At 40.1% G+C, this 17,514-nt stretch overlaps 1 protein-coding gene across 2 annotated transcripts in view; it reads left to right on the top strand.

Annotated features, from left to right (window-relative positions):
* Nucleotides 1-296: 296 nt before the first annotated feature.
* Nucleotides 297-17,514, top strand: part of TOX (thymocyte selection associated high mobility group box) — a 220,653-nt gene continuing 203,435 nt past the window's right edge. For both annotated transcript variants that reach the window (XM_054190381.1, XM_054190382.1), the window contains exon 1: nt 297-450. In XM_054190381.1, the coding sequence (XP_054046356.1) occupies nt 349-450 (102 nt within the window). In that variant the 5' untranslated portion in view covers nt 297-348. The remainder of the gene's footprint in view (nt 451-17,514) is intronic.

Below are 17,514 nucleotides of genomic sequence, written 5' to 3' on the forward strand. Positions count from 1 at the left end.
TTGGTTCTCTCGCAGACATCTGCAGACCGGTGCTTTTTTGGAAGAGATTTTTTTTTTTTTTTTTACACCCCCCCCCCCCCCCCTTCTCCCCTCTCTCTCTCTCTCTCTCTCTTTACAAACCACAAACGGATGTGAGGCAGGGAAGGTGTTTCTTTGACTACTGAAGTCAGGCACCTCTTTTTTTTTTTTTTTTTTTTTATTCTTCTCAGTCTTGTTGTGTGTCCCCCCCCTCCCCTCACACACACACACACACTCTCACACTCACACACACCCCTTTTTGCACCAACGTTAACGACCAAAAAAAAAAAAAAAAGAGAAGGAAAGGAGTTTGCTTGATGTTTTAGTGAAATGGACGTAAGATTTTATTCACCACCTCCTCAGCCTGCGGCCGCTCCTGATACGCCTTGTTTGGGACCTTCCCCCTGCCTGGACCCCTACTATTGCAACAAGGTGACTCGTGTTTTGTGTCGTCCGAGGTGTTTTGGTTTTTTTTTTATCTGTGCTGTCGGTGTGTGCTGTTGTCGCGGCGCGTTTTGCATGAGCCGGCGCTGCGCCTTGGCGAGCCGCGCACCAAGTTCACCGGCCAGGCGGGGAGCGGGCAGCGGCACTTGCCGGGCTTTGGGGTTTTTTTTGGGGACCCGCGGGTGCCACCCGCCGCGGAGAGCCGCCGCCGGGACACGGACCGGCACCCCTTCCGCAGGCACCCCAAATTAAAAACCCCGGAGTAGTTTGGGGGCGGGCGGCTGGAGCGGGGTGGGGGGTGGGGGGGGGGGTGGGGGTAAGGGGGAGTGGGGTGGGGGAGGCATTTTCCATACCATCTTCCCTTTCGGAGAATACGGCGTGGACAAGGATGTTGATTGCAGAGGACTTGAATTTCCAGGGCTCCTGTTAAGCAGAAAGATCGCGCCCGCCACAATCCGGCAGAAACTCTCTGCCCCGCCGCAGTTCATGTGTCAAAGCGGTACTTGGCGGTGCCGGGAGCACGTTTGTGTGTGTGTACGTGTCTATGATGTGTATATATACATATACATACACACACATCTCTATATATGCACAGTAAGGGTGTATAAGGGTGACAAGCCGGTTCAGAACATCGTCTCGACTTTGTCCCGGCTGTGCAACCGCCTTCCCAATTTATCAGTAACTTGATTAAACCGCTGCAAATAGGGTCAGTGCCTGAGGAGAGCTAAGTTTTGGGTCCCCGAGCCCTGGGGGACGGAGGAACTGCAGAGGAGGGTCGCGCTAGCCCAAATCCCCGGTTTGGTTACGAGAGTTTGGTGCTGCGATCCGGGAGCACTTTGCATTACTTTTGCTGCCGAGGAAGGGGGCTGGGGTTCCTGCATTGTTGCTGCCTCTGTGGCCTGAGCCAGCTGGTGCTTTATGCATGAGCTGCACTTTCTCTGCTGTTACGGAATGGGCTTTGCACATGAATAAAACGCTGGCCGTAGGAAATAATCAAGGAAGTGCGAGCTATACCCAGAGCACTTCCCCAGCGCACCCCCGCCGGGGGAGGAAAGCCGTGAGCCAGCGCTTTCCCCGAACGATGCCTTTAAACCTGGGCTGCGCTCAGGGCCGTTTGTTTAGAGACCTGCCCTGGAAGCCTGTGGCAGGCTGCCGCGGAGGTTCTCCGCCGCGGGAACTCCGCCGGGCGCGGGGCTGGCCGCTGGTGCGGAGGGTGGCGGCGGGGCGCGGTGTCGGGGCGCTGCCGCGGAGCGGGGGCGGGGGGGCAACCGAGCCCGGGCCAGGACCGCCGGGGACAGCCCGGTTCGGCGCTCGGGCTATTGTCACGGCGGTCTCACGTGTCCGAGGGATGCTGAGGGCCGTCTCTTTCATTCCGGGCAGCTGCCTCGATGCAGAGATAAACGGCGAAATAGCGCGTATCGGTGCTCAGGCGGGGAGGCTGCGGCGCCGGGGTGAAGCCCTCTCAGTTTTCAGGAAAGATTTCCCACATGGTCTCATCTACCAATCACAACAGAAAGGACCAAATTCATCCTGGCTGCATTTCACATATACTCAATGGAGTTCTAGAATTCAGGGATAAATCTAGCCCTTTGTGGTGGATGCCTAAGGATATTTCAAGGGAGATCCCAGAGGTATGACTGTTAGCGGTGTTCTGAGTAACTGTATTTTGCAGCATCTGGCAAACCTGCCCTATAGATCGGAAGTTTGTGCCAGGAGTGAACTTTGTGCAGCAGTAAGAGTCCAGATGCGTAGGAGCCTGTATGTGTGCCTTAATTTTTTCTAAGTGCTCTGAGTAATCAGGAGGCTGCTGCTACCTTTGATCTGTGGCTTGCCGTTGTTTTGTCTGTTGTCCTTTTTTTTTTTTTTTTCTTTTTTTTGTAAATCGTAGCCATAAAGTGTTACCAAGTGAGAGGCTTGGGCTAATATTAATGACATAAGTACCAAAGTGTCTGAAGACCCATTTGGCAATGAAACTGGACAAACGTTATTAAACCTATCAGTGATTTAAAGCTTCAAAAAGAAGGTAATGACTTGAATACACATTTCACTCATCATTCTTGAGATAGTGGACCAGATTTAATTTAAAAGTTAAATGCTTTGGAAAATCAGGAATTACTTTAATATATTAAATCATTTTCCAATTAAGTTCCTTAAATCATTTTTGGTGGGTTGCACTGCAAATCGAATAAATTAATTTAGAAAGTCATTTTCAGAATTTCTTTACTAGCTGGTTAAAGCTTCTTTTAAGTCATGCCATGTATGAGGGAGCAAACTGTTCTTTTTAAATGCAAATGAGACGCTCATTCTGTAGACAAGTTGCAACTCTTCTATTTCACTTTGCCTGAACTGATAATGTGCTTAAAAGTGCACAGTCATAAGACATATGTTTTATGCTTGGAAAAGACTTGCCAGGAATGTTTCAGTATAAGATACAGAGTATAGGACAACTATCTTTTTCAGATGTCTTTGCCACTGACCATCGATTACATTAAATGGACAGAGTAGGTTTGCCAGGCCCCTTGGAGGTGTACATTTACTGAACATTTCATTTTTCACCCCCTTCACTCTCTCCCTTCACCCGGCATGATTAACATTGCTGTGAAAACTTATCTGACTTGTTCTAAACATGTCGTCATGTTACAGTATTGCTCTGTCACTCATTTTTGTGCTGTGTGTATTTAAGGAGTTTGAAGGGCAGGAGGCCTGCAGAATTTTGCGTTCAGTAAGTTTGGTTGAGTGTTTGCTCTTGATCTCACCCCAGGAAAGGAGGTGATGGATGGAATGTCATGGATCCATATTCCTAGTTGGAATGGTGGTCTTGATTAGGTCTTTACCTGCAAAACTCATTCAGAACTGGATCTTGTTTCTTGTAAAGTTAGTTAAAACTTGCTTTGGGCACTTACTAGTGGATTTGGCCCTTGTTTTCCTACTGGGTTTTGGGGCTTGGGTTTTTTTTTGACAAATACGGAAGATTTTAGGTCTGCTTGAGCTGCTGGTAATTTAGAGCGTATTCCACAAATACTTCAGCTTTTTGAATTTTCTAATTGTTCTGTTGGCACTAGTTTTTTCCTTATCAGAAGATTGTTCATAGCGTATGAGTGAGTTCCCAGGCACATGCACGGGAGATTCATTGAGAGGGCATTTTTCTGTAGCCAAAGGAAAATGCAATAATGTAGATTCAAACAGTCTCCTCTTATCTTACAATTTTCAGTTGGCAGGCTTTGTTTCAGAAGACTGCTTAGATCTTTATTTTATAAACCTAAAATAGCATTCTAAGCATCTTAGTCTAATATTTCTCTATCTGCTGTGAAAGCTCATTATACTCTGCATATATTGTTGTGCAGTCTTTTCCTTGTTTCTCTCGCATTACCCATGGAGAGAGAAAAGTGAAAGAACAATGCAAACAATGTTGGTTATGACAACTGTATGAGGTATCTCTTATACAAACAGACAGAATGGACGTTATGCTGCGGTATATAGGTCAGCCTTTGAAATAACATAGTGGAGCTCTTACGCTGGACAGACAGATTTAGAGTTGGGGTTGTACTGTCCGCCTCTTGAAACTTGAAGCATAATTGCATTTCAGACATTTACAGGCTAATATGAGTAGTCTGTTCAGTTGAAGTTTGTTTTAAGAAGCATCGTGTTCCTAAATTGAGTTGAATGCCATAAAAGAAATAACTTTGGTAATCCGAGTGTCTTAATTTTGTAGAAGAATATGGTCAAGGATTTCAACCTGCTTGAATAAGTCGTATCATAAGTTTAAATGTTTATGTAGAGAGCAATAAATAACAGCCTTGTGGCTTTCCGTATTCAAGTGTCACCTCCAAAGGCCGCTTCGATCAGTACTGTAAGAAGGGTTTGTATATTTTCATACTTGCAACTTTACAGTGTTTTCAGATTTCTGCTCACATAAAGTGCAGTTATATAATTATAGTTTGACACAGCTAATGACAGGGACGCTGACCCCTGCCAACAGTAGGGAGAAAATAATGGTCTTTACTGCTCCCAATGGTTAGCCTTGCAGAATTATGCGCTAGATTCTTCTGTGATTTGCTACCTGGTTCAAAAATACAGGAGCCTACAACTCATCTTTCTTGTATTCACTGGTAGTTGTCAGTGCAGTGGAAAAATACAGCCAGACAGCGGAGGTAGAATGATAGACTGTAGTTGCTTTTAAAAGGAGGACTACAGAGGGGAAAAAAGAGAGGGAGGGAAGCAAAACCCTTCAAAATGAAAACAGCGGCATGACATTGGGTAGAAGTGGATAAGGAGATATAATACAGTGCTTTGTAAGCAGGTAACAATCCCGCTCGTAATCAGAATTCCACGGAGCAAGAGTGCATATATTTATATACAGTGTTTAAAATAATTTATTGTGTAAGCTTAACCCCACCATAGAGACTACTCTAAGTAAAATGTTCCATGGCTGTTTACAAAGTGTACATTATTTCCAGTGGTTTGCTTCTATCCACTCTCTATCTGAAACTCAGAAAAGAATTGTGGAAGGCCAGCGCTGTGAAGGACAGCTCTAAAGCTGAAATGCTGTGTTAGAGTTTTGTCCGAATTTTAGATTATGCTTATCTAAGAGATCACCATTTCTTTATTCTCGGCATTTTTTTCCTTAGACGACTGCCTTGTCCTCTACTGCATTAGAATCATACTTGAAATTTGTTGGTGCCTCTTAAAGAAAAGATTAAATAGTTACATGTGTTGTTGATTTTTAAGTGTTTTAGTTAGTTTCAAAAAGTACCTCATAGGAAGAAGGGAAATGTACTTCTTTTTCATGGGTTCCTAGACCTTAGAATATAGTTTGAGAGTTACGGGCAAGCCTCAAGTGTGCCTCCTTAAATTCCAGTGTTTCAGAAAAGAAGTGATCCCAATTTTAGTGGAATACAGGAAAATATTTATGTATGTCTCAAAGATGTTCTATAAACCCAAGCATTCACAGTAATTTTTTTTTTTCTTTCTGCCAACCATCAGTACCTTGAGAGAAATTATGTTTTATTCTCTTCCCAGAGTGACGTGTTTAATCTCTTAGGGCATTACCCTCAACCAGCCTATCATGAGGTCTTCGGAAAAAAGTGAAAACTGTAAACTATTAAGAATGCTGAATTAGCTAAACACTACAGTGCATGCAGAACCTTTGCTGTTTACGTTAAACCAAAGAGCAGCTGGAGCTGCATTTAAGGGCTTAAGGAGCCGATACTGTGGAGGACTGGGCAGTCCCGGCTCCTGTTGAATTTGGTGCACGTTGGGGACAATCACACTTCACCGGGAAGAGCTGAGCACCCTCCTGTCCTCAGATTCCCATCTTATCAGGACTTTCTCATCTTGCTAACACTGCGCGGAAGTGTTGGAAAATGGGCTATGTTTAAAGGATGACTTTATATTAAGCGGAGAAATGTCCTAATCACAGTAGGATTTAGATGAAAATTCTTGGCTACTTAAATCCTGTATTGATGGCAGATACAACAAAGCTTAGACGGTGGAAGTAAAAAAGCTTCTTTTGATGGCTCTCTCAGCATGGCTGAAGAGTGACCTAACAGCACCACTTCTTGTGGTGAGAGGGTAGTCCCTGGATCAATCCAGACCTTGGCTTCTGGAACTGACAGCGGTGGCAATTAGTGGCAGCTTTGTTTATCTTTTTGAATTGGACACATGCTCTGTGGATGTCTAGCATGGGCTGCATACACTGAAATACTTATTTTAAATGTAGTTTAACCATGTTTAAATGTTTAGTTCTTGCAGTTGGATTAGATGATCATTGTAGGTCCCTTCCAACTGAAGCAGTTTATTCTATTCTATTCTACTGTGTTAGATACACAACTAGGTACTGATTTTCTGTCCAAGGAGTGATTTCTCATTAAAAATGCCGAGTTATAAACCGCTCCAAAACATGGTTTATAGCAGAAGCACCAAATGACTGTTAATTATAGCAGCGCTTCCAAAATACTTTCAGACATGGAATTCACATCAACCTGAATGAGATTTTCTTGGTCATAACGTTTTTCCCTACAGCATTCAGTTGGAAAATAGCAACATTGCATTATTCTCTGGTTAGGCACAGATTATGTAGCGTTAGAAGTGGCAACAAGCATCGCCCTTCCCCAGCAGCAAGCGCCCAGAAGAAAATCTCATCTCCCCTTCCCCTGGAATATCTGCATTTTATGTTCATTGGTGGTGATCAGTTTTAGGTTAGTAAGTATACAATATTTTGCTCTTGACTTAGATTTTCAAATTTAAAATCGTTTTTCAGCAGAGGTCTTGGTGCAACCGACATTTGTAATGTCTGTGGTTTTCTTTTGCTTCTTATGTTTGCAGTAAGTAGTTTATTTTTAGCATTTGAATTTCATATGGCTCTACTAATATTTATATCTTATCTTTCAATTGCACATATGCTAACAGTTTCTGAACTGTTCATTTAATATTTCTCACTGGGCTGCTATTTGATTTGCTGTAGACCCTCGTAGTATGGTTTCCTCCCAAGAAACACACTGCTTTCTAAGTTGCAAAACATACTTGAGTTACATGAGCATCTGACAAATCCAGGTTAGTGGAAATGTCAGAATGTTTTAGCATTCACATTCTTGACCGTTAAACCGCTCTCTACCAATCAGAAGTGGCACGAGTGGCTTTTTTCAAAGGTCCTGCTGGCTAAGCATGGAAATTGAGCTGCTGTGGTAGTACTTCTGTCTCCTGCTATTGTTGTTGACGATTATATGGTCTTAAAGGTTAAATGGAAGTTACTGTAGCTGGTATGTATTTTTGTTATATTAAGGAAATCTGCAGTGAACTCCAGTTACTTATTCTATATGCAAGAAGAAATCAGAACTCTGAAATCAGACAGTGATAACCTGTACTTAGGGAAATGTGTCAGTAAGGGAAGTATAAAGTCTGTAATGTGAAGCAAAAGATTTATCCAGACAGTTCTTGCCAGAAGAATGAGAAGATTATGTATATGTATAAATTCCTATTGTATCAGTGCTACTCTATATTATGTGCACACGTATGTTTCTGCTTCATTATATATTGCTCACTTTGAAGAAAGTGAACTGACTCTGAGAATCCATCATTTCTATCCTGTGTTATAAGGAGCTGGCTTCGAAGTCATGTTCTGGTCACAGTTGCCAAAAGTGTGTAGGTTTGTGTTCATGAGTAAGAGAAAACATTTGTTTCTTATGCGAGCATTGTGTTTGCATCAACCCGAAATAATAATAAATAGTAAAAGGAAAAATAGTGGCGAAAAGGGAAGATAACCTTTCAAAAAAGTATAATTCATCATTTGGCAGACACAGTTTTGAACATTAGTCATAGAAACCTGCAGATAGTAGAGGCTTAATATCAAAGCTAATGATTTATTTTATGTTAATGACTTTCTGCTAGGGCATAAAAGACTGCTCATAATGGACTCTCAGTGCTGTGTTCAGTTGCGGAGGCTAATGGGATAATCTTACCCAAAATTAAGCTTTTTGAAGTAAACCATGGTGTTATTTTTTCAAGTTAACTCTTAAAAATGCATTGTCAAGCAGACTTTTTTGAAAAATGCTTGTAATCTTTATAGGAAAATGTAAGGCAAGTTTTTTTTTCTTTATTAGCAGTTTTCTTAATTGTGTTGGAAATGTCTGTTTGTGTTTTTTCACAGTTCTGAAGAATTATATTCATGATGTGGAAGTCACTCACTTGAGTGGTTTTGTCATAGTGCGGTAAGTTTTTGTGAGGCACAGTTGCTTTTGCAGGTTGAACAATGGAAAAGAAGAATAATTTTTTTAGTGGGCTGGCCAGTAATTTGCTAAATGGTAGTGAAACTCTTAGTTTTGCATTGAGAAGTTTTTAAAATCATGTTTACAATTAGTTATAACCAACATTATATTTCAATAAGAGATAATTTGCCTACTAAAGTTCACATAATGTGCTAATCATGTCTAGTGGTTAATAAAGGCCTCCTATCTCACTCCCCTGATGGCTATAAAAGGCTATTATGTTCATGGCAGCAGTTCAGGTACAGCTGCTGTGTGTTAATAATGCATCATTGTCCCACTAATAAACACAGCAAAGGTCAGCAACCCTGAGCACCTAAAACACCTATTCTCTTTCCAAAATATTTATTAACACCTTAATGGCGTATCTATTCATTTTGGTTAGGATTAGATCGGTTAATGACCCTCATGGAATCCCGTGTGTTCACGTTTTGCAACCTACATGCTGTTGTGAGCTGTTGCACTTATCTTTCCTCCTAAACATTTCTTTTTCATCGCAACTATGTGTTGTTTTAATTTAAGATTAGCATTCCGTGGTTACTTTATGATTAACTTACTTTGTTACTTAGTCTGGCGATTTTCATTTTTTTTCCTCAGCTAATTTAAGATTATATTTAGAGGCTGAATTTTCACTAGTTAAGACACTTTATAGAAATTGTAACTGTGTGCTAAAAACTACGTGATTGTGTAACATTCATTCACACATGCACACACAGAGATGTGTGTATACATGTCTGTATACATGAGCAGTATTTCTGTAGGTTCCATATGTAATTTTACACTAGTGACTTATGTTTTCCTTTTCAGCATAGATTGCTGTATTCATAAAGGTTTTTTAAAATGCATTTTCTACAGACAAAGAACATATTCACATGGGATTTCCATTTTGCCAGGGAAACATGCAAATCAATAGGCCAGCACTTATCTGCATTAAAATTAGGTATACTGTAATTTATGGACGCAGTGATATTGTATTTGTCTTGCATAGCCTCAGATATTCTTTAAGGTAGCCTGGCTATGTGTCCTTAGAGAAAAGCAGAAGTGTTAATTGAACAAAATCTCATTTTCTCATCTTGTAGTATTGCCTTTTGTTTTCTGTTACTCATTTTGAAAACCTGATTTTTTTTATTTTTTTTTTTTGTGCCGTGTGATTTACAAACAAATGTTCAGAGGGCAGAAAAATACCACTACTCTTCCATCAAGAGAAATGAAAAAGCTTAACTAGCTGACGGGTTTCTATTTGGTGTAGCGCATAGCTTCAATGACACATTTGTCATGCTTTAAATATATAATACATACAATAAAATATGTACAGGCACAGTTGTGATATATGTAGTGTCTGGCTCCGTTGCTATTGTTTGTAGTCTCTACGGTTGTCATACGTTGTTCTTTGCACATCATACCCTTACAGCAGAATTTGACACAATTTCTAGCTTTCAGTCCTGCACCATTTTCATTGCACAATATACATGAGTTTGACAGGGTGTGTTGAGGACAACTCTGGCAAGCAATTGATATTTTGAAGTGGCAAGCGTTTCAGCAGCTGCCTGCTTGTGAAAAAGGAATGATAAGATATACTGTATTGTTAGTTTCAGGCAAAGCATTAAGGTTTAAGCTCTGTAAAAATGTACACATTATTCGTCAGTGGTGAAGCAAGCCTTTTATGTTTTTTAGAGCTTAGCTCTCCGGCTGATGTGAACTAGAATGACATTGGTTTAATGGTCAGTAAATGAATAGGAGTACTTTGAATTTGAACCGCTGCCAATTTTGCACCGACAAAGAGACTGACAAAAGAAAGATTTTATGTGAAAGCAAAGCACAAGCAATGTTTGGGGAGGTGGGGAGAGGGGTAGAGGAACCCAACAGAAATATTCTCCAACGCAGCCTTGTAATGATACTAAAATTGTTAAAACACATCCATTTTACATGGCTCATCGGCTACGAACCTAAGCTGTTTCATCTAATGTTCTTTAAAACCTGTTGTATACACATAGTCTTTTAGAATATATTCATATGGAATTTACAGTGTGTTTTTCTAAATACCGCACTGTGCCCTGAAGGCCTGTTGGCAGAACATCAGAGTTGTCCACTGCTGGAGTTCCCAAGTCTCTCTCTATCTGGTAGTGGGAAATTGTAGTTTAATCAGTTATGGCACTTTCAGTGTGTAACATTCATTAGTAAGGCAATTTGTCATGACTGTTAATAGTCAGGATGCATCTGCTCTCTCTTCAGTTACAGAGCATGATAAGCAAGAGGGCAAATATTTCAATATCTAGTAATATTAGCATGTTTGAAAGCTGGAGTTCAAGGTTAGTGCTCAAAACACAAACAGCAGATTAATAATGACCTATTTATTTTTACTGGTTTTACCTTTACAGATTTGATTTTGAAGTACGCTAATGCTCTTATGAGCTGTACATTATCTAACTGGGTATTAGAAACCAAATGTTAGCATCTTCAGCGCTTATCAAAGACTTTTCATCTATTGTCACAAATTCAAAGTTACAATGTTTTCAAAAAGTTGCAAATACTTATAATTGAGCCACATCATTTTCCAGCGTGTCAGTAACAAATTGTTCACAGTATCATTTTTGGCAGTAGCAGGCCTTTTACAGCCTTAGTTTTGTGGCTGGGCAGCTTATAATATTATAAAAGATATTCGGTGCCTACCAAATAGACAACATGCAATTAGAAAAATGTTCTCTTCTAGCTAAAAACTGCCTTGTAATCATTGTTAATTGTTCTAAATCTGAAAGGTTAAATTGTTTCCTACAGCCAAGAAAGGTTAGGGGTTTTTTTTCACATATATCTGATAACCTCATGTATTACATAATATGATAGCTTCACACACAATAGCTTTGTGACACATTTTAATTTTTAATGAAAAGCCCCCCAAATTTTAACATAATGATTTCTTTAGAAACCGAGCCCAATCTTGGTAAAATCCGTTCTTGCTAGTAACAAAAGCTGTTACTGTTTAAGTTCCTGTTCAGCAGTTAGTTGGTACGCTTCACTGGATGTTGTCAAAAAGGCTTTTCTCTTGATTGACAACCCCGTAGGAATGTGAATGGAGATTTTAATTGCATATCATGTGTGCATATCAGAGTGAGTGGATTCACTGACTCTGCTTAGCTCCATATCTCTACAGGTCAGCCATGCCAAAACACTTCTTTTTTTTTTTTTAATAAGCAATTGATATATTTTCCAAAGAGAGAGAAAAAGGGCATGCACATGAAGAATGGACTGTAAAGCAAAAGATTCCAGTGAATTTTGGAAGAAAAACGAGTGCAATAAATTTTCAGAATGTTTTAACACAATTAAGAGGTATTTTGATAATGTAAATTCATTTCAAATCTAAGGTGGCCAAAGATTGCCAGAACATATTTTTCTTCTGGCATTTGCTAGCAGAAGTGTGTTTATCTTTTTACTTTTTTTCCCAAGAGTACTTTGAACAAAATCAGTCAAAAAAAAAAGCAAAGTGAGTGGAAAAATTTACTGAGGCAGGCTACCCTTGCATCTTGCACCTTTGCAGAAGGCACGGGGAAATGGTGGGGATTTCTTCATATAAGTGGGAGATAGTGGGGTTTCTCATTAATACTGGATTTGATCCCCACTCTTTGGGCAACACTGTTACTTTAGGGGGGAGATTTACCTACGTAAGGACTGGCAGAGACCTCAGTTTTGAGTCTGATAAAAAATCCAAGTTTTGATATAAACTGTAATGTGACTTCAATATTAATTTTTCTTCTTAAGAACAGTAAATGATACGTCACTGCAAAATGACACTGATAAATAGACCTCAACATTTTCCATAGACAAGAACATTGCAGGTGAAAATGACAAAGCCAAAGATTCGTTATTATGAATAGTAATTAGATTTTGATGTCTCAAATTAGATTCCAGGTTTCATTTTACATCAGAAACCACAGCATTGACTGTATTGTTTTTAAAGCTCATAAAACATCGGCAACTGAAAGCACAGCTACAGCACGGCTGTGGGGAACATTTAGCTGAGTTAGTGTTTTGTGCCTGTACAGGGACATTGAAATCTAAAGGGGAATGACAGTTGCATTTTTCCGGGAGGACCCCTGGGAAGGAATTGTTACTTAGTCCTGGTTTGTCAGTGCTCCGGGATGAAAAGCAAATTGACTGCCTTTTGCGCTTTTACCCTTTGTGTAGGGCCAACTTGCACTTTCAGGTTATAGTTGTGTAAAGTGTGGGAATGGAGGATGCCAACCACTTGTTGCACCTTAAGGCTACAAAAACAAGGCACATCACTTTGTCTGACAACGTGCACTTTAACACTGGTACGGAGCCTATTAACTCCTGTGCTGGATTAACATGTATCTCACTCGATTATGTCTGAAACATCAGTAAACCCTTAGGAGTGCTTAAAAACTAAGAATACCTTAGGAAGAAAACCAACAGGACTGTGCTTTATTTCTGATGAAGCAAACCCCTTCTGATTTAATATATGACATCAATGGATGGGTGGATGTATTAGGAACTGACACTTCCGGGAATTTCCGGGATTACTGAGTAGAAAACAGAGGGAAATGGGAAATGGCAAAGATAGTAACCTGAACGTACGATGCCCTCTGTACAGTGCGCATTCAAGTCCTGTGGGCAAATACATCAATAAGGAGCTGTAGTTTCTGGATGCGACCAGGTGCTTGTGTTTAGATTTGTCTGAGCTCACACCTGCACAAGTTTCAGACCTTTGGCACCTTCACTTCTGATAAAGCTTCTTTTTAGGAGGGAATTTCTAAAATTATTCCTGGTTTTGTGAGCTTTCCATCATAGCTACCAGGTCCACAAGGCTCCCAAAGCCAGGAAAAATTGTAGACTTTGGAAGTTGAAACCTTTAAGAAATGAAGAATTTTTAAATGTTTTTTCATTGCTGAGGAAAGAAAATATTTAGGTTGTGCAACATGGTGAAGTTTGTAACTAAGGTTTTGATAAAAATGAGAGCAGACCCTGAAGCTGTAATTTTGGATTAACACCGGGGCCATTTTTGTAAATCACCATAGTAGCTCTTGTAATAATGTTGAGAAGATTATAACACTGCTGTCTTGAGGACTTAATTTGTTCAGTACTTTGTTAGGTTATGAAGTCAAACACTTTAAAGCTGGGAATGCCAGATTTAAGGATATCTTGATTTGCTCTTTAGTATGTTACCATTGGCAGGAACTGATGGAGTGAAACGGCGGCTGTGGAATGATTGATCATGCCATTGCAACTTTATCATTAATGCAGTTACAAAAGACACCTGAGTTGTTAGGCGTTCAGGCAGCTTTAAATCTGGCATTTTCCACATTTTGGCCTCTTGACTTTGTAACCCAAATAATATTCTTTCAACAATACCTTATTTTTGTGTGTGTTACTGATACATTGGATTGTATCCGTGACATTCACTGCTATCGTCTCTCAGGAGTGTTTGAGTCTCTTCAACTTTGCTGCACAGCTTTCTCTGCTGCAGAGTTAACTCTTGTTAGCAGCAGGGAGAGCTTTGTCATGGTGAATGAGGGAAGGACCAAATCTTTCTGTGGCTGGGAAAATCTTGAGCTCTCTCTTACCAGTCCTTCTGTGGATACTTTGACACAGGCTGTCATGAGGCATGCTTATATTCTAAAGATTTGGGATCCAACATGAGAATACTTGTGTTATTATTTTGTCACAATGCTCACATTTTGTCTGAGGAGCTCAAGTGTAAGTTAAGGCTTTAGTAATTTCAACACTTTACATCTGAACAAAAGGCATTTTTCTATGTCAATATCTTTTCTTCTGCTGAATTTGAAAGATGTGCTGCAAATAATGGAGCTGGTTGAGTTTCCTTAAGTTAAAAATACCGCTTGACCTCCAAATACAGGTTTTGTGGCCAAAATTACAGTAATATGTACTATAGTTAAGCCTGCAGTTTTGAAATAAGAGCAACCCTATTGTATGTATTTTTATTATCACATATACTATGCTTATAGAAATAATTAAAGTAGCATCTGTTACATGTATGTTTATATTAAACTCTCTAAATTTTTATATATTATTTTAGTGCTAGTAAAACCAGAAGATTTAGTACACAAATCCTTAGAGTTTGTCCTATATTTTTCTTTGGAGCTACAAGGGAGTCCATGTGTATAATAATGAAAGCTTAGAGAAAAAATATTTTTGAAATGGAAAAATATATTATTCAGCTGAATACATTGCCAGTTTAAGAATGCTCTGATTCCAGAGGACTTTCTCAAACAGAAAATTACAGTGGAAATACTAAAGGAGCATTCTCTATCATGGCTTTGGTTTTATTCACTCTTTTCAGAAATTCAAAACGTAAATGTTAGTATTTACTGCAGAATAAAAAAGGTAAAGTTCTGAATGTAGAAGTTTTGGGTTGGAGGAGAAGACTGTGGACTTTCTAGGAAATTTAATTACGACAGAGACAGCCCTTAACCTGCTGCCTCCTGCGTGGTTGCCTGGATTTCTAGCAATGTTGGGAGCTCTTTGCTTAAATTAGAGGTGTGAGCATATTCTGAAGCAATGGGGCACAGTGATGGACCAGACCTGGAAGTTAATTTTCTGCCATTCACTGATCAGAATCTTCCCTTACTACTGAGCTTGCAATGGACCCATACAAAGCTCAAAATAACAGTATTGGAATGCAAATTTCCCTGATTGTTAGGAGTTAAAAATAGAAGAGTATCATAATCATCAAGTCTTGTTTAGTAAGGGTAAGGATGAAACATGGGGTGAGGGAACATGGGCTTTCCATCCACTCTGGTAGCTGAGTGTTGTTCAGTCAAGCATGGAAGAGGAGAGCAGGGAAAGGAGGCACCGGGTGTTTAAGGAACTCATCTAAGGAAAAGAGCTGGGGCTGTGGTCTCTCAGCGCTGGTTTGAGCATGTGTTTGCATTTTGCCATAACTCAACATTAGTCTCCTGTTGGCCAGGAGACTCCTTTCTCCCTTTATGTTTCAAGTGTTCCCCTCATACAGCTGCTGAGCTTTGAAAAGACAGATGAATTGCAACCTCACTCAGAGTACCTGTCGCCCAGTGATCGGGGATTTGTGCTAGAACAGAAGAAAACATGAAGATATCCTGCAGAAAATAGATTTTCTGACTGGTCTTTGCCAAAGCTGGACACCATTTCCATCAGCATGGACACCTTAGCTATCTCCAAGGAAAAGCTGACCAGCACGCTAGCTGAGAAGGGACACCACTGTAGGGTCCTGAAGTCCCTCTGCTGTCAGTGGAGAAGGAAGTGGGGCATGGAGTGTGCCCCAGGCAGACTAATTTTCACCGTCAGTTCTTTGGGGTGATTCAGAAATCTCTGGTTCAAAGACCTAGTGTGACAACATGCCTATTTTAAGGAAAACAACCAAATTCAGATTTACATGACAGCAGAGCTATTAGGATTAGGACTGATCAACTGAAGTAGTACTGGGTGATGTTAAAAGTTCCCTGAATGTGCATTTACAGAAGTCTTTATGGTGCATTATGTTGCTCTTTCTGTAGACTTGCATGACTCCAGGCAACGTTTGCTGGCTCATGGAACAAATTCCCTGAGCTGCAGGGGCTTCTCTGAGAAGTGCTTTCTGTCTGCAGTCCATGAAATGTCACGTTAGCTATTCAATTGCTGCCTTCACTGCTGCTTTCCTCGCTCATGTTCCGTAGAATTCCTGATATCCTGCAATGGAGTTGCCTCTTCAGCAGGTGATTTACCATCTCCTGCCAGGGAGCGTCTTTTAAGAAGGTAGAGTCCAAAAATATCAGGAAATCCTTTGGTGACCGTTACACTGATGAGGTCACATAAGAGAAATGGGGAAAAGTAGTCTCTCCAGAAATAGATTCTGGTGAGAGAAAGAGCAGTCTCCAGCAACGGAGGGAGAGGTCCTTCAACAAAAACTTAATTGTGGAGGTCTAGAGAAACACTATGAGATGCTATGCCATCTCACGTCCCGTTCCCCACCCCCTCTCCCTCCCCCTGTCTCTGATAAAATCACTCTTCTCCACATCCCAGTTTGTTATCTCTTAACTTGGATGAGAACCTTGTTCTTCCTCAACAGCAGGTCTTATTTCAGCCCTTATCTGGTGGTTCAATAGCTTATGCCTGTAGCTCTTAAAAAAAAAATAAAAATGTCTAGGAGTGGACTGCTCAGTTATGTGAGTTCTTTTTCCTTTAGGGCCACTCCACAGTAAACTGTAAAGATAATTTTACTATTTGGTTTTTGTTTTTTCCTCTTCTTTTCTGCCTTTACAAAATGGTACTGTTGACTGTATAGCTGAGAAGCTGGCAAACAAATTCTGCTGCACAGAAATAGTTAAAAAATATTACCTTAAGATTATTAACCATACCAGTGCTGAAGTAATGAAAGGACTTTTACCCACAAAAGTGTGGAAAAGAAAGGTCAGAATCAGAGCTGGAATTCTGTACTTAGTTTGAAATTTCTAGTTATGGCAGCATATTTTGTATGTCGGATTATTGCTCTTTGGCAAGCCCTACTGTGTCTAAACACTTTTGGGTGGGCTAAGGATGAAGTTTCAGTTTAACTCGGAATTTTCTTGCTTTGTGGTTTTAAACTTTAGATTATAATAACATTTCATGAGCATCAATTTTTATGGTACAGTTCATTTGTAGAAGATGCTATTTTTACCCAGTCCTAGTGCTAATAGAAGTCTGTTGCAGTAGATTTTAAAAGGTGAACTTCATTATGTTTTTCCTGACAGAGGACAGTATCATCTAGGATACAGAATTGTGACAAGCTCAAGCTGTTTGTGAAATAATTCCACAAATCTTGTATTTTCTTACCATTTTTTCCCATTATCCTAAAAAGGAATGCAGCTATTAGCAAAACTTTACCCTCTTGCTCTTTTAGTATATGGGCTGAACTACACTCCTGAATGTCTTACTACATTCTACATACACGGTATGTATAGGACTGCCAACGCCTGTCACCAGTCCTGCCTTAATACAGTCTCCTGTTCTTAGTATCTTGTGTTTAGACTCAGTGCAGCACAAGTACAAAGCCGCTGTCTTTTTAGTTTTGAATTTTTAATATGTTTCAGCATTTGTAATGACTTCATTACAGTACTGAACGGAATTGGACTTTATTTTTATGCAGGTACCACTGTATTTGGAGAAGGAACCATTATTTCCTCCCTTGAAAAAGTGTGTAGAGTACATTGTGTACTCTGTTCTGCGTGTATCTATGTCTCCAAATGAGTCTGTATCACCTCTGTTATAAAACTCCTTTTCTTCCACCACTACCCTGAAATTGCCTTTCATACTCAGTGTAACCTAT

This window comes from Rissa tridactyla, chromosome 2, assembly GCF_028500815.1.
Source record: "Rissa tridactyla isolate bRisTri1 chromosome 2, bRisTri1.patW.cur.20221130, whole genome shotgun sequence".
NCBI lineage: Eukaryota > Metazoa > Chordata > Aves > Charadriiformes > Laridae > Rissa > Rissa tridactyla.